The sequence below is a fragment of the Scyliorhinus canicula genome, chromosome 8 (assembly GCF_902713615.1).
Source record: "Scyliorhinus canicula chromosome 8, sScyCan1.1, whole genome shotgun sequence".
Taxonomy (NCBI): Eukaryota; Metazoa; Chordata; class Chondrichthyes; order Carcharhiniformes; family Scyliorhinidae; genus Scyliorhinus; species Scyliorhinus canicula.
The window spans coordinates 152,859,240-152,884,390 of NC_052153.1; the positions used below are offsets into that span (position 1 = coordinate 152,859,240).

A 25,151-nucleotide genomic window follows, 5' to 3' on the forward strand; every position below is an offset into this window, starting at 1 on the left:
ACTACAGATCGATAGGGGGTATGCGGAGACCCCAGAGGCAGGGCTTTTAAGTGAACGGCGGAGGCTACAGGCGGAGTTCGGCTTGGTAACCACAGAGAGGGCAGTGGAGCAGCTGAGAAAGGCGAGGGGGGGGATCTATGAGTATGGAGAGAAGGCCAACAGAATGCTTGCACAGCAGCTTAGAAAGAGGGAGGCAGCCAGGGAGATAGGGAAAGTAAATGACGGAGATGGGAACCTGGTTGGAGATTCAGCAGGGGTGAATAAGGCGTTGAGGGTTTTCTACAGTAGGCTATATAGGTCGGAACCCCCTATAGGGCCGGAGGGGATGAGGAACTTCTTGGGGGGGGGGGGGGCTGAATTTCCCAAAGGTGGACGGGGAGCTTGTAGGGCTTGGTGCCCCGATCAGGTTGGAAGAGATAGTGGAGGGTCTGAAGACCATGCAGGCGGGTAAAGCCCCGGGGCCGGACGGGTACCCAGTGGAGTTTTATAAAACGTTCTCTGGGATATTGGGGCCAGTGTTGATGAGGATGTTCAATGAGGCAAGGGGAAGAGGGATGCTGCCCCCGACGATGTCACAGGCCACAATTTCGCTGATTCTGAAGCGGGACAAGAAGCCAGAGCTGTGTGGGTCCTACAGGCCGATATCCCTGTTGAATGTGGACGCCAAACTGCTGGCCAGAATTTTGTCCTCCAGGATTGAGGATTGTGTTCCAGAGCAGACGGGGTTTGTTAAGGGTCGGCAGTTTGTGGCCAATGTAAGAAGGTTGTTAAATGTGATCATAATGCCCCCGGAAGGTAGGGAGGTGGAGATAGTGATCGCAATGGATGCAGAAAAGGCTTTTGATCGGGTAGAATGGGGGAGGCACTGGGACGGTTCGAATTTGGGCGGGGCTTTATTGACTGGGTCAGGTTGCTGTATCAGGCTCCTGTGGCAAGTGTACGGACGAATAGGACAACATCGGACTATTTTATACTGCACCGGGGGACAAGACAGGGATGCCCTCTCTCCCCACTGTTGTTCGCGCTAGCAATAGAGCTGTTGGCAATTGCTCTCAGACCCTCAAGGGGGATGTGGAGCATAGAGTCTCACTCTATGCAGACGACCTGCTTCTGTATGTATCGGACCCATTAGAGGGGATTGAAGAAATCATGAGGATTCTCGGGGAATTTGGCTGGTTTTCGGGGTATAAGCTAAATATGGGGAAAAGTGAGATGTTTGCGGTCCAGGCAAGGGGACAGGAGAGGCAATTGGGTGAGCTGCCGTTTAGATTATTAGGGGGAAGCTTTAGGTACCGAGGCATTCAAGTGGCGCGGGAATGGGACCGGCTGCATAAATTAAATCTGGCTCGGCTAGTAGACCAAATGAAGGACGATTTTCAGAGATGGGACGCGCTCCCGTTGTCATTAGCTGGGTGGGTGCAGACGGTGAAGATGACGGTCCACCCGAGATTCCTGTTCGTGTTTCAACGTCTCCCCATCTTTATTCCGCGGTCCTTTTTTAAACAGATCAACAAAGTGATCGCTGGCTTTGTTCGGGCGGGCAAGACCCCGCGGGTAAGGAAGGTAATGCTTGAGCGGAGTTGGGGAGAGGGCGGGCTGGCGCTGCCAAATTTTAGTAACTATTACTGGGTGGCGAATATAGCCATGATCAGGAAGTAGGTGGTGGGGGAGGGGGCGGCACGGGAGCATATGGAGGCGGCTTCATGCAAGGGCACCAGCTTGGGGGCATAGGTAACTGCGCCTCTGCCTTTCCCGCCACTACGGTACTCCACCAGCCCTGTGGTGGTGGCAGACCTGAGCGACTGGGGGCAATGGAGGGGACATGTGGGAGCAGAGGGAACATCGCTCTGGTCTCCAATCTGTAATAATCACCAGTTTGCCCCGGGAAGTATGGATGAGGGGTTCCGGATATGGTGGAGAGCAGGGATTGAGAGGATAGAGGATATGTTTATAAAGGGGAGCTTTCCGAGTATGAGGGCGCTGGAGGAGAAGTTTGGTTGGCGAGAGGAAATGAATTCAGGTATCTGCAGGTGGGGGTCTTCCTACGTAAACAGGTGTCAACCTTCCTGCTCCTACCGCGAAGGGGGATTCAGGATACCGTAGTTTCCAGAGGGTGGGTCGGAGAAGGGAGCATCTCGGACATTTACAAGGAACTTATGGGGTCAGAGGAGACGCAGGCCGAGGAGCTGAAGCGCAAGTGGGAGGAGGAGTTGGGAGGAGAGATAGAGGATGGTCTATGGGCAGATGCGTTGAGTAGAGTGAACAAGTTCGCAATGTGTGCCAGGCTCAGCCTGATACAATTTAAGGTCGTTCACCGGGCTAACATGACAGTGGCCCGGATGAGCAGATTCTTTGGGATGGAAGACAGGTGTTCAAAATGTGCGGGAGGACAAGCGAACCATGTCCACATGTTCTGGACATGCCCGAAGCTTAGGGCATTTTGGCAGGGGTTTGCAGATGTCATGTCCACGGTGTAGAAAACAAGGGTGGCGCTGAGTCCAGAGGTGGCGATTTTCAGGGTGTCGGTAGACCCGGGAATCCAGGAGGAGAAAGAGGCAGACGTTCTGGCCTTTGCTTCCCTGGTAGCCTGGGGACGGATACTATTAGCTTGGAGGGCCTCAAAGCCCCCTAAGTCGGAGACCTGGCTATCGGAATGGCTTGCTTTCTCTGTTTGGAGAAAATCAAGTTCGCCATGAGAGGGTCACTGTTAGGGTTCACCCGGAGGTGGCAACCGTTCGTCGACTTTTTCACGGAAAATTAATCGTCAGCAGAAGGGGGGTGGGGGCGGGTTAGCTTAGCGTAGAGTAGGGGGTTAATAAAGTTGGGACCTGTAAGGGAGGGAGACGGCTTTTGCACTATGTTTATAGTTTCATGTACATTGTTTATTGTGTTGTTGTTATAATACCAAAAGATACCTCAATAAACTGTTTATTTTTTTAAAAAGTGTAATTTGAAAAACCTGGACTGGATTTCAGAATGCAAACCACCAAGGGAAAACATGGGCGGGATTATCTCAGCCCAGGTTGGGCCGAAGAAACGCCGGGAGAGGTGCGAATCGCGCATTGCCGCCCGACGCCGGTCTGCTGATTCTCTGGAGAGCAGAGAATTGACGCCGGCATCTGGCGATTCTCTGCCCGGGATGGGCCGAGCAGCCGTAAAAAATATCCGCGTCCTGCCGGCGCCGTCGACGGTGTGCTCTTACGCGGCGGGACCTCACCGTGCATGCATCCAGGGGCGGCCTGGTTGGGGGGGTGGCGGGGTGGAGGAGGGAGGCCCCTGGAGGGCCTACCGATCGGCGGGCCGGCCTCTTGGGCTGGGGGCCTCTTTTGTTCCGCCCCCGGCCCCTGTAGCCCTACGCCATGTTGCGTCGGGGCCGGCGCTGAGAAGGGAGCCACTGCGCATTAGCGCTGGTCCCACTGCGCATGCGCAGACCCGTGGTGTCCATCTGATGCTGGCATCAGCAGCTGAGCGGCGTGGGTCGCTCCACTGCCGTGCTGGTCCCCTGTAGGGGTCAGAATTGCTGCTCCTGAGGGCATGTTGACTCTGTCGAGAAACGCGATGGCGTCAACACTTAGCCTCAGAATCACAGAATCCCGCCCAATATTTCTGAAGAAGATTCTAAAGTGTGTTTTGGGGGTGGAGTTAGGAAACTCTCACGTGAGAATCATCTGGGGAGATTCTGAGGAGACCTCCATAAACATTGACTTGAGGTTCAGCGTGGAGTGTGTATTTACCCACAGTCATCTTGTGTGCTTAAAAGGCATTTTGTGTCAATGAGACCATTGTAGATTAAGGAGCACTTTGTAATCCGTATTAATCCTAAAACCTCTGTGTAAATGCTACGATAAGGGGGAAGTAAAGGTGTATTGTATCATAACCCATTTTTTTCATTTTAGTAAAAGAAATTCATGTTCTTAAACTAATTTTCAATCCTGTGTCTCTGTACTCCATGTTTTAGAAATAGAGGTAACAGTTACAAAAACAGAAAATATTGGGCAATCTGAGCAGGTCTGACAGCATCTGTGGAGGGAGAAGGGAGCTTGCGTTTAGAATCTGGCTGACCCTTTGGAAAAGCGGTAACAGTTATGGGGCTGGATTCTCCGCAGCCCCGCTCCAAAATTACGTTCGGCGCGGAGATTCCAGTTTCATGCCGAAATCGGGCCCGGGTCTCGCCACTAGCTGAACAACCAGCGAAAGCCACAGACTTAATACGAGTGGAGATGGGAAAACAGCAGGTCCCTATTCTCCAGCCTGATTAAATGCCCCCATTATGATTCATGTCACCAAACTCACCATGAAGGGTAGGGCATTAAATTGCACCTCAAAGATACCTAAGGAATTGTGGATAAAATTGGATATAAAGAAAAAAACATACATAGAACATAGAACAGTACAGCACAGAACAGGCCCTTCGGCCCTCGATGTTGTGCCGAACAATGATCACCCTACTTAAACCCACGTAACCCGTATACCCATAACCCAACAATCCCCCCATTAACCTTACACTACGGGCAATTTAGCATGGCCAATCCACCTAACCCGCACATCTTTGGACTGTGGGAGGAAACCGGAGCACCCGGAGGAAACCCACGCACACACGGGGAGGACGTGCAGACTCCACACAGACAGTGACCCAGCCGGGAATCGAACCTGGGACCCTGGAGCTGTGAAGCATTGATGCTAACCACCATGCTACCGTGAGGCCCCATGAAGTATACATGAAGTATATAAATAGTAATGGAAAGGCTGGCTAAAGAGATCATTATGAATTTAAGAAAGCGATTACAAATGGCAAAGAGGAAGACAAAACAGGATATATAAAATGAAAATACCAGAAGAATATAAAAAGAGAAGTGAAGGATGGCAGATTGCCTTTCTTGAAGGACATTAGTGAGCCTGATTTTTTTTTTGTATGACAATCTATGATAGTTTAATGATCACCATTAGCTAATTTTATATTCCAGATTTATTAACTGCTGCCGTGTGGGATTTTAAATGATGTCCCAGAGCATTAGTCGAGTTTTATAGATTATTAGTCCAGCGACATTGCTACTATGCTGCCTCCTCCTCTAAGGCAGGCAATGTAGTGGATGTGGTGTACATGGATTTTCAGACGGCTTTCGTTAAAATGGCATATAAGAGGCTCGTGACAAAGGTCAGGGTGTGTGGAGTAAGGGGCAGGTACCAGAATTGTTGGACAAATGGTTGCAAGATAGAAATGTCTCTGACTGACATTATGTTGGAGCTTGATTATCAAATACAGACACATAAATCATTGAACCAGCAACACAAGTTGACACAGCAAAAAGGTCTGCAAACAAAATATTTGGTTCATTTCGAGAGGAATAAAGTACAAAAACAGAGAGGTTACAACACTTTTACAAAGAACCTTGGTTAGAACATACTTGGAATATTGGGGTCAATTTTCAGCCCATGTTAGCCGTCAGCGAGAACAGCGACGTGGGTGGAACACTCCGTGAGAATTGGAAAACAAGATACTCGATTGCAAAATCACGCTTTCTGATTTCCACGCCCCTCACAAATTACGTAACAGGATTCATGCCCAGAAAGGGCAGGAACCTCATTTAAGTACATTTTAATACCTTTGAATATATTTAATGACCCTCTCTCCCCCCTCCCCCCCCCCTTCCTCCGCCACATGATCCCCCCCCCCCCTCACTGAATATTACAATCAGGTTGTGAATAGGGGAATCAAGCGAGAGGATCTCCCAAGGGACGCAAAGATAAGTATAGCCCCCGGTGGGACAGAGCCAAGACCGTATGTGCCCTGACACCTCCCCCTGCATTGCCCGCAGTGCCGGGTATCACTAATGAGGGCGGAGTTCATGTTTGTTGGGGGGAGGGGGAGCCCCTGATGCTGATGGTTTTGGTGGTGCTGGGGGGGGGGGGGGGGGTTGGCGTTTGGCAGGTGGAGCCTCTGATGCTGATGGTGCGGGGGGGGGCACGTGCGCGAGTCCCGATGCTGATGCTTGTGGTGGTGCTGGGGGGGGGGGGCTGTGGGGGTTTGGCAGGCAGAGCCCCTGATGCTGATGGTGCGGTGGAGGGGGGGGGGGGGGGGGGGGGGGTCGCGTGCGTGAGTCCCGATGCTGATGGTGGGGGGAGGTGGCACTGAGAGCCTGAGACTGATGGTAGTGGTGAGGGGAGGGGTGGGGATTGATGATGATGATGGTGGAGGGGCAAGGGTTCTTTCTGCGCTGATCAGGGTGCTGTTTTTAAAGGGTGCCCTGATTTCTGCGGAGCCGGCCTCGCCCGCTCTATCAGACCACACCCCACCAGGGTGACGGTGTAAACTATGCCCACTGAATTCTGTTGTACAGAGACAGGCTCAAAATCAGAACTAAAAACTCAGCTGTGCAGCTGGAGAGCTACATGCCCATTTTCAGTCAGAGCCTGACATTCTGAAAAGAACTAGGGAAAACCACACCCATTGTGTGCAGTTCTGGTCTCTGCAATAGAAGGAGGCTGGTGAAGCACTGGAGAAAGTGCGGGAAAGATTTTTTAGGATGTTGCCACAATTGAAAGGATGCAATTACGTGGAAAGATTGAACAGGCTGTGGTTCTTCCCTCTGGTCATGAAAAGACAAAAAAAGAAGTAAAGAATTTAAAATCCTGAAGCAGTTCAAGAGGGTGAATGAAGAAATGGTTCCCAGTTGTGGGTAAATTCAGAACAAAGAGGTACACATAAAAGATAATCATTAACAAATCAAATAAAGAATTTAGGAGGAATTTCTTCACACAAGTGGTTAGAATGGGGAATTCCTGCTTCCAGGAGTGTTTGAAGCAGATAGCATTGATGTATTTAAGAGGAGGTTTGATGCACACATGAAGCAGAAAGGAATAGAAGATTTGGGGCAGATGGGATGAGGTAATTCGAGCGGGAGCTAGCTGTGGAAAATAAACGCTGACAGAGACCAATTGCATTGAATGGCCTGCTTCTGTGCTCATATAAATCAATACAACCTCTTGCTTTCTTATATTCTCCTTTAATGTTTTCAATATTATTACAATCCTCATCGGCATTCTTCATCAATTAGTTTCTGACATCTTTATCCATGGGATTCTGAAACTACAAGGGCGGGTTTTGCCGGCTGTTCACGCCAGTGGGAAATTCCGGTCCCACGCTGGCGCACGTGTTTCCTGGCAACGGAGGGTGCTGTCAACAAGGAATCCCGTTGACAATGGCGGGACGGTAGATCCCGCTGGCGAGCCACCTCCCCGGCCGAAAAACACGCAGCGGCGTGGTCGGTAAATCCCACCCCTCGTATTTATTCAGAAACTTACTATTGTCTTTTTTAATCGAACAGATATCTGCACCTTTACAGTATGTCCCGTTGAGAGAGTATTTTTCAATATGAGGTGAACAATAACAAGTGGAATGCAGGGAAGAGTGTTGTAAGGAAAGCACACCAGACCCATTTTTTAAAATGGCAAAAAGCTTTGAAGTGAATTTGGGATTGTTGCTATTCTGGAATGTTGAGATTAAATGGAGTGAAGGGTTGACTTATCTCTTACTCTTGTGATCATGCTGAGTAAATGTATTATTGACGTTAATATTAAGTGGACTATCTTTTCCTGCTTTCACGATGAGAGTTTCCGAATCTACGAAATGTGATCTAATGAATATAAACTGGAGCACAGAAGAATGCGAGTGCTGTTGTACTAAGTTCATCTTTCATGCATTTATGTGTAACCATTATTGCACCAGTATTATTTGTTGCCACTGGATAGGAGAAGATGATGCTTTCATCCATGCTGACAAAAAGTAACATGACATTTTCCTCGTCCACTGATTATAGCTTCCTGTGAGCAACCTAACTATAGAAAAGAAATGAGTTCCACGAAAGAAGATGTTGCTGATAAAGTCAGGAGTTCTTCAAGTCACGTGTTACTCGAACATCAGAGTTTGATTTTCCATTCAGGTGAGTACCTCGGCCGTAGAAAGCTTCTCCAGCTAGGTTTGATCTCAGTGTCCCGAGGCCAGGGAAGTGGGAAATCAATCAAGATTCCTGTTTCTGATTGCAGTCTAGCGAGTCCCTGTCAAAAGTGTTCATTTTTGGAACTCAGAGGAGGAGCGACCCAGCTAAGGTTGGATTTCACTCAGGGTTGAACAGTCTGTGGACACTCACTGGCCAGCCAATCAGACTGAAGGATGGCTACTTAAGCCGGTTAACAGAAAGCTGATGACACCCATGACACAATGAGTTATTGTTGAAGGTGCTGAAAAATAACTTTGGTACACTAGTAATCTTGTGGCTTTGCATTTGCACAATATGCTTGGTGAAGAATTTCAAATCCTTGATGCTCTCTGGGGAAAAATTAAAAAGGCATTACGAAAAATAATAGCCAGCCCACGTCTGTCGGAAATCTAAATAAAAACATGACAGGAGAAGCGCATTGAGCTGGTCTGCTGGTAAATGTGAGATGACAGATTAACATCCGTAAGCAAAAATAACCTCCAAGAACGACCTTGTTTTCTGTTTAGATGCTGGGAAGATCTGATTTATATTTCAAGTATCCTGTAATCATATAATTTCAGTGGCTCCAACTCTTCCACTGTGGCTAAAGTTGTACGTCTCATTTCTATTTCTGATCCTTTTTCTTCAATGTGGCTTCTTATTATTTGACAATATCTCACACCCTACATAGTTGAGAAGATGGGAGGAAACTTGATCTAAGAGAATGAATAATATTGTTTCCAGACAATATTGGGTGCATGCAGGAACACAAGTCAACTGGTGACATTTTGTTTTCCGTCACGTGATCAATAATTACTCGGCGAGGAATTTCCAGTTTGAATTATTCAGCTACGAGACTTCCAAATGTCTCTAAAACACTAAATTGGAACAGCTATTTGAAGTTAGGTGTAAGTATCACTCGAAATAATATGTTCCTGGTTGTATCAAACTGGAAGACTGCAGATCAAGAAGAGACACCAAGGGCGGAATTCTCCCATGCCGCGCCGGATGGGAGAATCGCAGTTTGCGCCATTTTCTCCCAAGGCGCCGGTCCGACTCCGGCAGGCGATTCTCCGAGCAGCAGAGAATCGCCGCCATTTGCGCCGGCGCGATTGGCGCGGCGCCGGTCGTGGGCCGCTGTCCGTGGCCGAGCCGCCGATTCTCCGGCCTTGATGGGCCAAGTGGCCACGGGGAAACGGCAGAGTCCCTCCGGCGCCGTTCACACCAGCTCGCAGCCGGCGGGAACTCTGCACGTAGGGTCGGGGGATAAGGCCTGTGAGGTGGAGGGGAAAGGCGCTCCATCACCGGGTGGGGGGGCTTCCGATGGGGTCTGGCCCGCGATTGGCAGGCCAGCCTCTCCAGCCCCGGCCCTATTTAATTATGCAGCGGCCCCTGAGCCCCCACGCCATGTTGCGTCAGGGCCGGCCAGAATCGCTAGTGCCCACGCCTGTTTCGTGCCTTCGTGAAACGCAATGGCGTTCACAACGGCGCGGACACTCTGTCCCGCGATTGCCGAATCGCGCCCCAAGGGTTTAATTTTAACCCCCGGGCGGAACAGGGCCGAGCGAATGCCTGGCTGATGGGGAGGAGCAGCAGGCAGCTATAGCCATGTTTAACAGCTGGGTTGTATTTGCATTCTCTTGTCGAATTCCTGACCAAATGGACCGAAGTTGGCAAGAAGCTATCGACTTGCCCACCAGTTGAAGAACCAGTGCCCAGCATCACATCTCTCCAGGAGGCCTGATGCAATTACCAGGCGACCAGGCATTTAACCTGGACACAGTTGGGCCTTCCATTTGATTAAGGCCTCAGAAGGTTGGAAATCCCACCCCCAAGAGCTGCCAGCCAATTAATGCAGTAGGGGCAGCACCACCAAAAGTGGTGTCCACTGCCATTATTACACTTTGATGTGGAGATGCTGGTGTTGGACTGGGGTGAGCACAGTAAGAAGTCTTACAACACCAGGTTAAAGTCCAACAGGTTTGTTTTGAATCACTAGCTTTCGAAGCACAGCTCTTTCATCAGGTGACTCATCTGATAATGGCGCTATGCTTTGAAAGCTAGTGATTCCAAATAAACCTGTTGGACTTCAACCTAGAGTTATTACACTTGGCCTGGCAGGAGGGTTCGACCATGGTTCCCCAGATGGAGGTGAACACAGCGTGGGACTGTAGAAGGGGTTTGCTGATGAGGTGAGGGAATAAGGTTGGAAATAACTGCAGGAGGAGCCTTTCAGCAGGTTCTCCTTCTTGATGGCAAAGTGCCATGAATGAGGGACCTCCCTGGTAAACCTTTGGCTTCCCAGATGGTGAATACCTGACCCCCGCTGGTTGAATGTAGCAGCAGTGGGATGAGGCCCTTTAATGCTTGCCCTCCACCATTCCCGCCCAATGCTTAATCAGGGAAGACAGAATGGTGATGGGAAACCCGCATCCTCCCATCTGATCAAATGGTGTCTGAACTCACCTCCAGGGCACTAAATACTGCCCCAGGTTTCAAGTAATATGACAGCTTGGATTGGATTGGTTTATTGTCACATGCACCAAGGTACAGCGAAAAATATTTTTCTGCAAGCAGCTCAACAGATCATTAAGTACATGAAAATAAAATAATAAGAAAATACATAATAGGGCAACACAAGATGCACAATGTAAATACATAGACCCCGGCATTGGGTGAAGCATACAGGGGTTCAGTGTTAATCAGGTCTGTCCATAAGAGGGTCGTTTAGGAGTCTGGTAACAGCGGTGAAGAAGCTGTTTCTGAGCCTGTTTGGGCGTGTTCTCAGACTTCTGTATCTCCTGCCCGATGGAAGAAGTTGGAAGAGTATGTAAGCCGGGTGGGAGTTGTCTTTGATTATGCTGCCCGCTTCCCCCAGGCAGCGAGATGTGTAGATGGAGTCATTGGATGGGAGGCAGGTTCGTGTGATGGACTGGGCTGTGTTCACGACTCTCTGAAGTTTCTTGCGGTCTTGGGCCGAGCAGTTGCCATACCAGGCTGTGATGCAGCCAGATAGGATGCTTTCTATGTTGCATCTGTAAAAATTGGTAAGAGTTAATGTGGACATGCTGAATTTCCTTAGTTTCCTGAGGAAGTAATGGCGCTGTTGGGCATTCTTGCGTCGACGTGGATGGACCAGGACAGATTTTTGGTGATGTGTACACCTAGGAATTTGAAGCAGCTGTCCATCTCCACCTCGGCCCCGTTGATGCTGCCAGGGCTGTGTACAGCACTTTGCTTCCTGAAGTCAATGACCAGCTCTTTAGTTTTGCTGGCATTGAGGGATAGATTGTTGTCGCTGCACCACTCCACTAGTTTCTCCATCTCCCTCCTGTATTCTGACTCGTCGTTATTCGAGATCCGGCCCACTATGGTTGTATCGTCAGCAAACTTATAGATGGATTGGAACCAAATTTTGCCACGCAGTCGTGTGTGTACAGGGAGTAGAGTAGGGGGCTAAGTGCGCAGCCTTGCGGGGCTCCGGTATTGAGGACTATTGTGGAGATGGTGCTGTTGTTTATTCTTACTGATTGCAGTCTGTGGGTCAGAAAGTCGAGGATCCAGTTGCAGAGTGAGGACATAATGATGCCAGCAGACTCTATCTGCATATTTAATGAGACCCCCATCTCCTTCACCAGGTGTCCTCACCATCCAACATTTAAAATTGAAGTCTGCCAGATCAGTCAGTGAAAGAACTGGGTGAATCTCTCGTTTCATTTTAACTGGACCTTCATCCCTAGGCCTGGTTTGTGTCAGGCAGAGGGAGTTAAAATCAAGCCCTGCAAGTCTAAAATTAGAATTGAGTATTTATTAACTTCATTTTTCATTGTACAGATCCGAACACCAAACAAATGGCCTCGTCTGTTCAGCAACCAACTCCAAGCAGTCTGCATCAAGGAGGTTTCTCGTCTCAGTGGGAGATGCAGCTGTTAGTGCAGGAATGCTCGTATGTCTCACAGGAAAGCAAATATGGACAGGAAGATGGGGCTGAAGAGGAGAACATATTCTACTTCTGAAACTCCTTCAAAATGAGCACTTTAGAGTCAAACTGGAACAACATATGGACGCCTTGACCTCCTGGTCACATTCAGTTAAATGTTACAAATACTGAAATCTGGCAGTTAATTCTTTACTAAGCCTTGTAGACCCAGATATGCTGATGAACCTTGAAGTTTCATGAAATTTATTACACTTTTCAGTATAGTGATAAGATTGTGATATATGAAACACTCTATCACCTGTTACGTCATGCTAGCTGAAGCAGTTATAAATCAGAAAAAGACCGTATCTAACTTGCAGTCTTCTCATTTCAAGGACAGGTTTTGATATTTTGCCTGTAGCTCTTAAGTTATTAATTACAATAATCTGATTTTCTTTCATCAGAAGGTCCAGTTTCTAAGGCTAAACACTGTCTTGCTTACTCAGTTTAAGCTTAATTTCCCAGGGTCACAATGGCCTCCCACCACGCAGGTTCTGTTTTATTTTATTAATTCTACAGCCTGTCATTATTAAAAGTGTTCAGTGTGATTTATGGCCTACTTAGACATCACGAAAGTTGGCTTTCAATTGCAATTTGATCTTTCCATGAATACAGCATATATTTTTTTTTCAGTCAAATATCTTGAAGTTTCCTTGTTTGATCTATTTAAGCCCAACTTTTTGTACCATCCTTTCACATACTTGGAATATGAGAATGTATCGGCCTAGGCGAGACCACTATACTTCTCCAAGAGCCACCATTCATCACCAATGTCATAACCTACTGCGGGTCAAGCATCATCTTAAGCCCTTGAGGCCGATTGCATTTCGTATTTCAGATCATTTGGGTTTTCAGATACCGCATATAAACTTAGAATGGTCGAAACCGAGTAAATAAAATGGTTAGAAGAGGAAGCTGCATCGCTGAATACAGTAATAAATGCAGGGGGTGGGATTCTCCAATAATGGGGCTATGTCCCCACGCCCGCGAGAAAACGGGTGCGAATCACTCCGGACATTTTTTAGAAAGTCCGGAGTGATTCTCTGTTTTTAAGGGGGCTAACAGGGCCCCGGAGTGCTCCATGCAGCTCCGGCTGCTGATACGGGGCCCAGCACTTCCAGCAGCGGGTCCGCGCATGTGCGCGACTGCCGCCTGCAGCGCTGGCCACGCTGGCAACCCCCCCCCCCCCCAGATCGCACGTGCCCACCAATCGGTGGCCCCCAGTCGCGGGCCTGCCATTCGTGACGGATCCCCCCACCCCCACCAGGACGGCCACTGCAGCCGCGACGCCAAGCTACCACCAGGTGGAACCATACGTGAACCACGTCAGCGGGAACTCGGCCAGTTGTTCGCGGAAAATCACCGCGGGGACCTCTTTCAGCGGCCCCCGACCGGCGCCGCATTAACCGCACGCACGTGACTGACTGCGATTGTCTGATCACCGGAGAATTGCGGGAAGGCGTCAGACCCGATCGCAGGTCCCACGCCCCATTCTCCGACCGCGCGCCAGCCGAGATTTCGGCGCGGAGGCTCGGGGAATCCTGGCCAGGGTATCTTTAATAAGTACCAATAATAAGTTTCTTTTTGGCATATTCACCACAAAAATGGGAAGATAAATATTGCCAATAAACAACTCGGGTGAGATTTTCCAAGATGTCGGCAAAGGCCGATAGCAGGTGGGAAAAGCGACGTTGTAGCCACTGTAAGCAACAGCGGCTTTATCCACCATAGAGTCCAGCACAGAGAAATAAAAACATCATTGGCCTCTGGTTCGCCCAACCCGCCAGCAACGTAGTTTCTCAAGGATCGGGCCGCCATTTGCAAAGGCTGCCTCAGCACAAAGGAGCTAATCCTGTCCCCCATCTACCCGCTCCCCCTCCCCAACACTACACCCTGGCACTGTCCCTGGGTGCCAGCAGTGCCCAATCATGAACCTCTCCCCTTGAAGGATGCACTCACCTGAGCTCCCCTGGGAGGTCTGCTCATCAGGCGCATGCCTAGGGAGGCCGATTGTGTTTCATGCTGTTCTGCCCTCAGCCTGAAATGGATTTTTTTCTGACGGGGTGAGGAGGGGTTGATTCAAGAATAGAGGTCTGATAATGAGATACTAATTCATTCAAATGATGTTCCATAAATCGGGTAACACCCCCCCTGGCCATTGACCGTGGGGGAACGGACAATCGCAGTTCTCGCAAGATTTTCCGTTTCAGTTGTGAACTCACCCGATGTGATTGGAAGCGGAAAATCCTAGCCTTAGAATTGCCATGCTAAATGTCAAGGTGGCTTTTGTGCGGTTTTTGGATGTGTTTGGTTTTCGGAATTAATAGATAACAGATACTCCATCTGTACAATAAAAGTAAAATACTGGGGTTACTGGAAATCGGAAATAAAAACAGGAAATGCTGAACAAACTCAGCAGGTTGGAAGCATCTGTGGACAGAGAAACTTTGTATGACTCCTCTTCAGGGCTGAGATAACCTCCTAGTTTCTCAACACCTTTAGTTGCTTTCTGTGATATATAACCATCCGTATATTGAATTTACCAACACTATTAATTCTCCACTGATTCCCTGGGCAATCTATTCCATACATTCACTGTCCTCTGTGTAAAGTTATTGAATCAAAACTTCCTTTTCTCTTCTCTTATTATTCTGTGACCCTTATTGTAGAATTTGTGTTTTCTCTTAAATGCAATCCTGTATTAAAGAAAGAACTTGCATTTATATAGTATCTCTCATGATCCCAAGATGTCCCAAAGGACTTTATGGTTAAACGCTTGGGTTTAATTTATCCATACGTCATTGATTCCTGAACATATCAGTGACACCTCTGACGTACAGTTCAGATATCTAATCCAAGTTATCAATTTAGTTCACTGTAATGTCACCAATGCTACATTCGCCTTGCTGTAATATTGGTGACCAGAATCATATATAGTACTCCAGGTGGAGGCACAGCAATGCTTTGTACTAAATCATCGTCACTTTGAGATTTGTGTTTTATCCCTCTGGCTGTAAACCTTAAAATCATTGTTTTTTTAAATTATTGTTGCACATTGTCCTGTGGTTTCAAAACAGGACCCAGAAACACTCCATATCATTGTCCTCTGTCCACTGCTATGACCTGCAGAATAATGCCAATTAAGCTATATTCTCACTGCTTATTCACCTTTTTTGGTCGCATCCATTTGCGAACAGCAAGTGCCAATTGCCAGTCCATTTAACCAATCTAAAATCTCCCTCCATATTTGCTCTGTTTGTTCTGTTATAGTTGGCCCTCTTCTTCACCCACATACCCAAGTTTGATAGTAGCAGCATATTTTGTTTCTGTTCCCACCTCCAAATAATGTATTTCAGTGATCCCCAAGGCACCTTGCTAGACATCTCCTTCCTGCTGATGCAGCTAATGTTCAGCTTTCTTTCATTTCCTCTGATTCAGCCAATTTTCAGTTCACTTCAGAAACTTGGCTTCCATTTGAGGTAATGTGCCCCTTGAGTTTGTTAGCCACTAAACCAGTCAACCATTAGTGTTTACAGTTTTTTGCTGAACTGTAATTAATGACAACCTCTGGTCCAGTTTGTTCTCATTTGTTTCGAAATGTCAAGATTTGCTGCACGTGCTTTTTCTAAACTACTGAATTAAGATCAAATACAATGGCATTGGATTTCTTTCAACTTTACTGTCCAACTTCCCCTGTACAAAATGGTCAGCTTAATAAAGGTTCTTTTTTTGCCTCCCAGTGTAGGCGGACTGACGGTCCAGTGCAGAAAAAGACCACACATCAAAAAATATAATGAATTGAAATAAAGTTACTCCCCTGTTTACATATTCTTATTACAAAGGGATTGGAGTGTGAGAGTAAATAAACCTTGCAGAAACTGTATGGGGCTCTGGTGAGACCACACCTGGAGAACTGCGTACAGTTTTGGTCTCCTTGCTTAAGGAAGAAATACTTGCCTCTGATGATTCGCCAAACTGATTCCTGGGATCAAGGGATTATCCTACGAAGAGTGATTGCATAGACTAGACCAGTACTCCCTGGATCTAATTGAAATATACTGGACGGGATTCTCCGATTGCCGACTCCAAAATCGCGTTCGGCGATCGACCGGAGAATCCCTGTTTCCGCAGAAATCGGGGGCGCGTCTTTTTTGCGATGCTCCGCCCCCTCAAAAAGGGCATGCACGCCACTTGGATGCCTCAGGTCGGCACCTGAGGCCCGCCCCAGATGTGCCGTTCCCGACGGTGTGGAACACTTATCCTTTTTTTCATGGACACCGCGTGGCAGCTATGGACTGAGTTCAACGCCGCCACAGTCAGGGGAGGGGGGGAGCCATTCCGCTGGCAGGGTGGCCCTCGTCGGGGGCTGGGGGGCTGGCCTGGAGGTGGCGAGGCTGGTTACAGGGGGGCAGGTTTTGGCAGGCCGCCTCCGTGCGCATGCACGGCCACGGACCCGGCCGTATCCGCAGGTAAAGCCAAGGGCTTTACGCTGCCTGGCTGCTAGCCCCTCCAACGGACGGAGGATCAATGCAGCTTTTACGCTGTTTTTTCTGGCGTAAAGCGTCACTGTTCCCACGTCGGCATCAGCACTTAGTCTGGAAATCGGAGAATCCAGCCCATAAAATTCATAAAGCTGCTTGGAGGACGTTTCCCTGGGCTGGAGCTAGTGGGTACCCATCTCAGAATAAGGGCCATTTAGAACTGAGGTGAGAAGATTTTCACAGAGAGGTGTGGGATACTCAGTGACTTTAGTTAAATCAGAGGTTGACAAATTATTGGATACTAAAAGAATCATGGGAATGTGGGATAGTGCGAGAAGACGCAGCTGAGGTAGAAGATTTGCTCCATGATTTGCTCGAGGGGCCGAATGGCTAATTCCAGCTCCTAATTCTTATGTACTTAAATGTGAAACATTATGACTCTGCATTCACCCTTCAATTATTGATCATTTGTGCTTAAATCTATCAGATGACTGCCTTAATTAGGCCTATTTAATCAATCAGTGCCAAGAATATGTTCCTTGCCCGTATTTTGCAGAGACCAATCCCACCATAAACCTTTGTGTTTCTCGGCTTCTCCTTCTTTGAACCGTTCTTTTCAAACCTGTGTTTTTTGACCAACCTAAGGTCAGTTTTGCTGATATATCTTTACGTGGCTCAATGTTAAATGTTATCTGATCCCATTCTGGGGAGACGCCTTGGGCTGTTTTTATTTTGTTAAAGGTGCTACATAACTGCAAAATGATATTGTTATGAAACAAAGTTGGATACGATTTGTGGACACCTGAAGGGCATAAAATGGATAAACTAATAAAAATCATTCATTCTTATTTGGCTGACCATTTCCACCAAATTAGGCTGGATCGCATTAAATCAATGCAGCACTCAAACTCACAGTAAATTTTGTACACAAGTAAGTTCCCAGCTGCCTTTAATCCTGGGATTTTATCAAATGTCTCAGTGAGTGCTCAGGTGTGTTAAATATCTGTTTGCTTAAGAAATTGCATATGTTATGCCACGAGCCACAATTCCAGAATGGATTAAACTAAACTGAATGAACGCTTATATGTTGCATTTAGCTGTCACCATTACAATTTAAAATCAATACTAGATCCTGTTTAATAATTTTGTTTAAATTATCGTGTAAACTGGTTTTATAACTGTAATGACCTTTCTTATATGTGCATTTAGAGTTGCCGTTATATTCACAGTGCCTGTGTCCTGAACCATCAGAATGTGCCTTCAGTGATATAGAGCTGGATTTAATGCAGCTCACAGCGACTGAGCCCACTTAATCATGGGCTAGTGGCTGCGTCATTCCCCCGGTGATGTGAAAATGTTCCCCCACTAAAAATGAGAAGACGGAAGGGGCAGCCAGTGGCCACATGCCAATTAGGCTCATTAATGATCCAGTATGCACCAATGATCCCTGAGCACATTGCAATTTACTCGAGGCTCAAGGATTAAATGGATGCTGCACAGGAGGAGGTCCCTCAATCCCAAGCAATCTCTGCCAGATGAGGCATCCACAATGGGGCCTTGGCGTGGCCACTGAAAGCCACCTGATTGCCCTTAGAGATTATGGGGATTCCCTGCCTGTTTTCTGATCGGCGAGGCCCTCCCTTTTGGCCCTACAAACTCCATAGAAACGGCAAGTGATAAGGGCCAGATTTAAATGGCAGAGATGAGATCAGGAAATTTCCTGGTGACAGACCTGCCTCGGATTAAAAGGGCCCATTCACCCAATTTTCACTCCAGGGCGACAGGAGTATGTCTGAGTCAGGCCTAGTGAAGCAGAAGCAGACTCGAGGCAGCCACGGGAATGGGCAAATACCAAGGTGGACTGGTTAAAAGGCTTGTCTTGGTTCTCTCGGACTTTGTCCCAGTTGTCTTACAAATTGTTAGGCCCTCTAATCCACACCCGCTCACATTCCCACTCACCTCCCATGACCGTCCTGCCATGGCGCCATCCATGCTGACTCTTGCTCCCACCCAACCCCCAATGGCCTTAAATAACCCTCATGCCACCTCCATACTAGATCATGCTCCCTCCCCACCCACCCCATGACACCTCATACCCCGATACCAACTCATGCCCTGAAGACTTTCATACCCACATGTCGCCTCCTCGGCTATTTACCCAGAATTCACCATGGTAATTCCCAGCAGCCATGTGGAAAAGAAAAAAAAACATAAACCTCTAATAATTAATATAGTCGGGCGGTATGGTGGCACAGTGGCTGGCATTGCTGCTTCACAGCTCCAGAGACTCGGTTCGATTCCGGCCTTGGCTGACTGTGTAGAGTTCGTACTTTCTCCCCGTGTGTGCGTGGGTTTCCTTCGGGTGCACCGGTTTCCTCCCACAGTCCAAAGATGTGCAAGTTAGGTGGATTGGCCATGCTAAATTGCCCTTAGTGTCCAAAAAAAAGGTTAGGTGTGCGTAAGTAGGGTGCTCTTTCCAAGAGCCGATGCAGACTCGATGGGCAGAATGGCCTCCTTCTGCACTGTAAATTCTTTGATTATATCTTGATAGTGGAAAAACAGCCATTCATGAAACCTGTTCAAAGCATTTAAATATATTTAAGTGGTTAATCTCTGATAAAGTAATGATACCACACATCAAAAAGACAGATAAACCTTTAATAGCCTCATTAAATTGGCAAACAATCTGTGAACTCAGAAACCCCTGCTAAGGTAATTGTAGCTTTTACAACTCAGCCATGCATTCATAATCATGTAATAATTGTCCTTGGGAAATGTCAACACACTAATAAATTGCAAGAACATGGGGTATTTTTTTCTGATCTACACCAGGTGGCCTGTCAATCGAAGCCGTCCAGCAGATGTTTTTTTAACTCTTGCTGACAGCTTAATTCTAATTTTTTCCATATTTAAAAAGCAATGTTTTTTTTTTTAAACTTCTGATCATGACATTTAACCAGACCTTACCCATCCTTTAAGAGATTTTAGGTCTACTTTATCAAATTGTGACTCCCTCAACAGGTTAAGGCCCTTTGAAAAGCCACGGTGGTGTTTGTTTTAACTCAGAACTAAGTTCACATGGCTGAGTTTGGGTTTCTGCTCCCTTCCCCTGACGGCAAAACATTGAGTCTGTTAAAAATGAGTGCAGGACACCCAGGTTCCACCCACCATTATTAAAAGCCAGCAGGGGCAGCACGGTGGCTCAGTGGGTTAGCCCTGCAGCCTCACGGTGCCGCGGTCCCAGGTTCGATCCCGGCTCTGGGTCACTGTCTGTGTGGTGTTTGCACATTCTCCCCGTGTTTGCGTGGGTTTCGTCCCCACAATCCAAAGATGTGCAGGGTAGGTGGATTGGCCACGCTAAATTGCCCCGTAATTGGAAAAAATGAATTGGGTACTCTAAACTTTTTTTAAAAATTAAAAGCCAGCGGCCCTGACTTCATGAAAATCCAATCCAAGCCCAAATGCTGTTCACATGATCATTAAGCAGGTCAGAAAGTTGAATTATTAAACCAGCTATCCTCAATTAACCTGCTTATAGACCAAAGCAGAATAACATCAGGTTATACCATATGTATGCATGCTACGAAATACACCGGTAGGACTATATATTATTACATGTCGGTGGCCAATAGATTTCAAGATGTATCAATAGAGCTAACAGTTTGCCACCGCACATTAATATTAAATGAATTGCTGGTAATTATTTTATTAGGTGGGATGATGGTTAGGAAAGTGTAGTTTCTTTAAGCTGGTGCAGAATTGACCAGTTGATTCTCATAAATTATAAAATGCTTATACCACCATCCACACCAAAAGGGTATTATATCTGGGATGGATTCCTCTTAAAATCAGTCTTTGCATCATGGACACTGGTATCAACATAGTATAAGCACAGCCCTGTTGTGAGGTCAAGAGACTGACTGCCTTTCCCTTGTGTTATGTGTTGCCATTCAAAAGGAGATGCCATTATGATGCATTGTACTTTAACTGTTACCAAACCTGCAATAAAATAATTGGAGGTTTTCGCCTGGTGCCCAGACTGAAGCAATTAGTGTACAAGTGCAAATGTGGCTTTAAGATTTTTGATATATATGGGGGACACTACCACCTGTTGTAATTTTACCATCTAAAATTCAGAGTAACAAGGATAAGAATTAGCAATATTTAGCAGTAGTTTCATAAGGAAGTGAGTACAACTTTATTTTAATTATGGAGGATGAGACGTCAGAATATGTGTTGATTTCATCACAATGAGGTTGGTTCTCAAGCAATGGAATGTTGTGTTTACCGCAATTTTCATATTCGAGTGGGGGGTAGATGGCTCAACTCCATAAATAGTGACCTTTTAAAACCTGAGCTGATCATTTCAAGATGGTCGGTGAAGGATAGATTACTGAACACTAATGGAAGTAACTTAAAGGGTTTCCAGCACCACAGTGTCACAAAATGGAAATAAATTCTGAATGCAGTTACTTCCTGCCTGTGCTGCAAAAGTGTTTTGTGAGTGGAAACTTAATTATACTTAAACCCTAAAGCAGAACCTCATTCGGAACATTAGAAACATTATTAAAAGTGGTGTGGTGAGTCACCACACAAGTCACACCTCCTTAGCCCGGCATCAGACATACATTTGAGAGTGTACAGTTTATTGTTTCAATTAGATTTATGAAAGTATATAAACACATTTAACCAAACAAAGACTTCTGGTGGCTGTCGTATATCTTGAACTGTAAATACTGAATTGAATATATATTCATTAGCTTCTTTCATTTCTTGCACCTTCAATGTTTAGAATTGCTGAATTGCAAAATGCAGGTTTTAATATTTAAAAAAAACATCTGCAGTTGAAGTAAAAATGTGCATCATGTGTCATCAGCCTCATAAAAGATCATGACAAATGTAATTATTTCTTATGTACAAAACATGTCGAATTTTATAAAATGTTCCAAATGAACCTTATCTGGCAGGCAGCTTAATAAAGTCTGAACAGATGTTCTGGAGTGTCTGTGCCTATGTATCTAATTAACTCTTCCGCTGCTGATATTTGTATAGCAAAACATAGTACAGCATTAAAGTCGCTGATTTTTAAAATTAGTTAATTGGTTCCTTGGTTGTTTATAAAATGCACAAAACTCATTTTTCACAAGAAATTGAATAAATTGCTGTAAAGAAAATCATTTAAAAATACAACGTAAAGAAGAAAATCACCAATGGGAAAACCTAACCTTTAAATATCTCTGGATATAATGTATGAAGTCGTAATTGGGTGTGATTAATCATTCAAATAGAAAGTAATTATGCCAATGAACTCCTTCTTGGCAGCAAAGATTAAAAACTTAATTAGTTTAAAAAGTAGGCCACCGAGGGCCATCGGGCATTGATCACATCTCTGGTAGATGGTTTAGCAGCATTCAGCACATTATTTTGAATGTAAATGTCACTGAGCACATCATTCATCTTGTTTATTTGCTTTAAGGTAAATTAAATAGCTTTCCTGTATTTGACTAAGAATCTTTCTTTCCAAATGTACTGTCGGAGTATCCATTCCTGCTGATCTGTCCTTTTCCTTTCCTCCTGTGGTCACAGCCTCAGAAGTACCTCTATGAGGTTCTCATTCCTAATGTCTGAGCCAAGACATGGGGAATTCTGTCTTCACCTGATGTCCACACATGCATTAACCAGCAGGGATTACTGGACTGTGATTAGGAGCTGTTTGCTCAGTTCATCTTCTCCCACTCTAACCCAGGATACTGAGATTAAATGTAAACACCTCAATGACAGCTGTGGTCAAAAGCAGACGTTGGATCAAACAGAAGCCTTACCTGGCTCGTATCATTCTTGATGATGTATTTACTCATTAAGCCATCTGGCTATCACTTGGTGAGGTCTGTTGGTGCATTCTGATTAGCGACAAAGTAATACAGTGACATGCCAGTTAGCCCTGACTTTAGAAAGGGCACTGCACTCATGAAGTACTGTTCAGCAAGAGATTGGGTAGTGTAGCAAATTGCATAATGGTATACAGTGCTTCAAGTGGAATAGGTCGTTTGTCCAGTTTTCTGTCACATCCAATTATTTCCTTTTAATGAGCACAAATCCGTTCAGATGGCAGAAACCTTTCTATTTCATTTATAAAACTCTTCAATTTCCTGTTTGACCACCTGCACCGGTAACTAGTTCCATGCGTGAATCGCCGTTTCGCTAAAGTTAGAGCACTGCCCTTTGACCTCCGAGATCTGGATTTTAATCCTCTCCCTCCTACTCCAGGCATATGGGACCAGGTTCTGAAGGTGCCAAATGAGATGACTTTCGACAAGCTCTTAGTGTGCAACGGGTCACACAACACAGGACTTTTTAAATTTCATACTAGTTGGTACGAAACTATTAGCATCGTTCAGTGCGGCCACAAAGAGAGTCATTTGAAAATTTTTTAATTCTACTTCTGGGATTCAGGTGAGGATACTGAGTGGAACACAACATAAGAAAGATTGACATTGCACATGGCAGTTGCTATGCTTTACTTTACTTCATACAACTAAAAGCTATGCATCACTTTCCCAACCATAATTGATATAAAGGACAGAATAAAATGTTTTAATGCAACTTATGTCCTCTTTTTATAAATAAGTTCTGTGGAACATTTAATTACAAAATGGAGCTTAAATATGCTACTTTATTGATCACGTGTGACATACATGTTTTAAACAAGTTCTCATGAGTGGCCTGGTAATGGTCGGTCATGGATACAACTTTAACTAAACAATTTGTCACAGTTGAGGAAGTTTCCACAATTTACAATACCATTGGGTGGTCTAATGCTCCATATCAAATGAAGAGGTTTCAGCCTTATCAATTGGTCAACTGATGGTGGTCAATATCCACACTCGGTCACTATTCCAAATAGACAAAGATGCATCAGCATCTTGCTAAGATTTAAAATGGGAATGATAAAAAACATACATATATATCGAGTATGGTTTACGGAATGGACTAGCAACCAAGAAGTCAGGAGTTCAAGTTCCACTTCAGAAAGTTATTAATTAAATCTGGTGATTTGTGAAATAGCAGCAGATAAAAATAACAATAGAAGCTGCTGGATAGTTGTAAAAATCTAACTGATTCACCAAGCAAAGGAAGCCTGCTATCCCTCTTCTGGCCCACATCTGACTTCAAACCCATATTTCATGTCCTCAAGTTACTTGGCAATAAATTCAGCCTTGTGAGCATTGTCTGTGTTCTGAGAGCAAACATTAGGACGCGATTTTCCAGTCTTGTCACGCTCTCGCTCAAGCAAAATGAGACCGGTGAATTCCGGGAAAGGCAGAAAACGGGAACCGCGCCAAGCGATGCAAACTGCCCGCTCCCGTAGGCGAAATCGGGATCCCGCTGTAGCGTGGCGAGAAACCAATTATCACTACTTAACCCATATTTCCATACAATTAGCGAGAGCCACACCATATCCAACGGCCTCCCGTCATTCAGTGGCCTGCCCAGCAAGTGGTCACGCTGGCACCAATTAGTACTCCTTTAGAAAAAGTGAACCTGGCAGAAGGCTTCTGTGGGGAGCCGAGGAGGTGAGTAACCATCTTTACTCAAAGACAAAGAGCCCAGCGGCACTGGACTTGCTGCCCTAGCGTTCGGTGGGGGGTGGGGAGACCCTGATGGGGTCCGCCATGAGAGGGTGAGGGAGGAGGCGCTAGGGGGAAACCACGTTTGGCGCCATCATGCCAACCCCTGGACCCTGTGTACCCATTCCGATGGCAACCCTTGTCCCTGCCTGTCTGCCTACCAACCACCCATAACTCATAACTCCCACTGACTGCCGAGGCCTCTGGCCGTGCGGCTGAAGGCTATTGCTAATAGGGAATTGGCAGTCGTGGTTAAGCGAGCACTTCACACAACCCAAGTGGATTCCCGTGGGTGGGTGGGCCATGTAACATGTGTAGCTCATTGCCTTGCATCCCAATCACACCTTGATGCCTGGACACTGCTTGAACACTGTGGGAGGCAACACCACACACGCAGCTGCCAACATTAGAATATCCAGGGGATGGGACACAGCCAGAGGATGGGCGAGTGCCACAGTGGGGGTGGGGGGGGGGGGGGGGGGGGGGGGTTGGGGGGGTGTTGCCTGGAGAGATAGGCCAAGGATTTGAAGGTCGGCCTGCATGCGGAAGAAAGTGACAGAGGCAACATCCTCGTTGTGCACAAAGGTGTTATTGTGTTTTACAATTTCCCACCCTCACGTTGATGCTGTCCCCTCCCCACCCCATCTCCCTCCCCCTCTCCCACGGTGCCCTCAGTGATCCTCGATGTGCTTGGCCATCCTAGCTCTACCTTTACGTCAAGGTGTTTCCCAGGATGCATATCTGAGGTGGAGGCAGCCAGCTGCTTACCTCATCCAGTGGCCTTCGATGCCCCTGGTGGCGTCTTGTGGGGGCTCTGAGGATGGAGGGCCACAGCTCACTTATCGGCGGCACATGCACAGTACTGGCTGTGAGACACGACCTCATCAGTGGGGTGGAACTCGGGGCACCTGGTGGCCACTGTGACCACTCTGGAACAGGTCCAGGTTGGGACCCGGAGCCCCATCCTCCTGGTCAGTGCCCATAGGGCACTGGGGTTCACCTTGGGATGGAGGGATAGCTGGTTTGACCCCCGGCTGCCCTGGCACCATCTAGCTCTGCCAGCCCTGGTGGTTCCCCATGGTCTGCC

The 25,151-nt window shown here is 46.7% G+C and overlaps 1 protein-coding gene across 2 annotated transcripts in view; it reads left to right on the forward strand.

Annotated features, from left to right (window-relative positions):
• arhgef28a (Rho guanine nucleotide exchange factor (GEF) 28a) overlaps window positions 1-12,263 on the forward strand; it is a 571,388-nt gene extending 559,125 nt beyond the window's left edge. For both annotated transcript variants that reach the window (XM_038805467.1, XM_038805468.1), the window contains 2 exons: window positions 7,818-7,940; window positions 11,811-12,263. In XM_038805467.1, the coding sequence (XP_038661395.1) occupies window positions 7,818-7,940; window positions 11,811-11,992 (305 nt within the window). In that variant the 3' untranslated portion in view covers window positions 11,993-12,263. The remainder of the gene's footprint in view (window positions 1-7,817; window positions 7,941-11,810) is intronic.
• The last annotated feature ends 12,888 nt before the right edge of the window (window positions 12,264-25,151 follow it).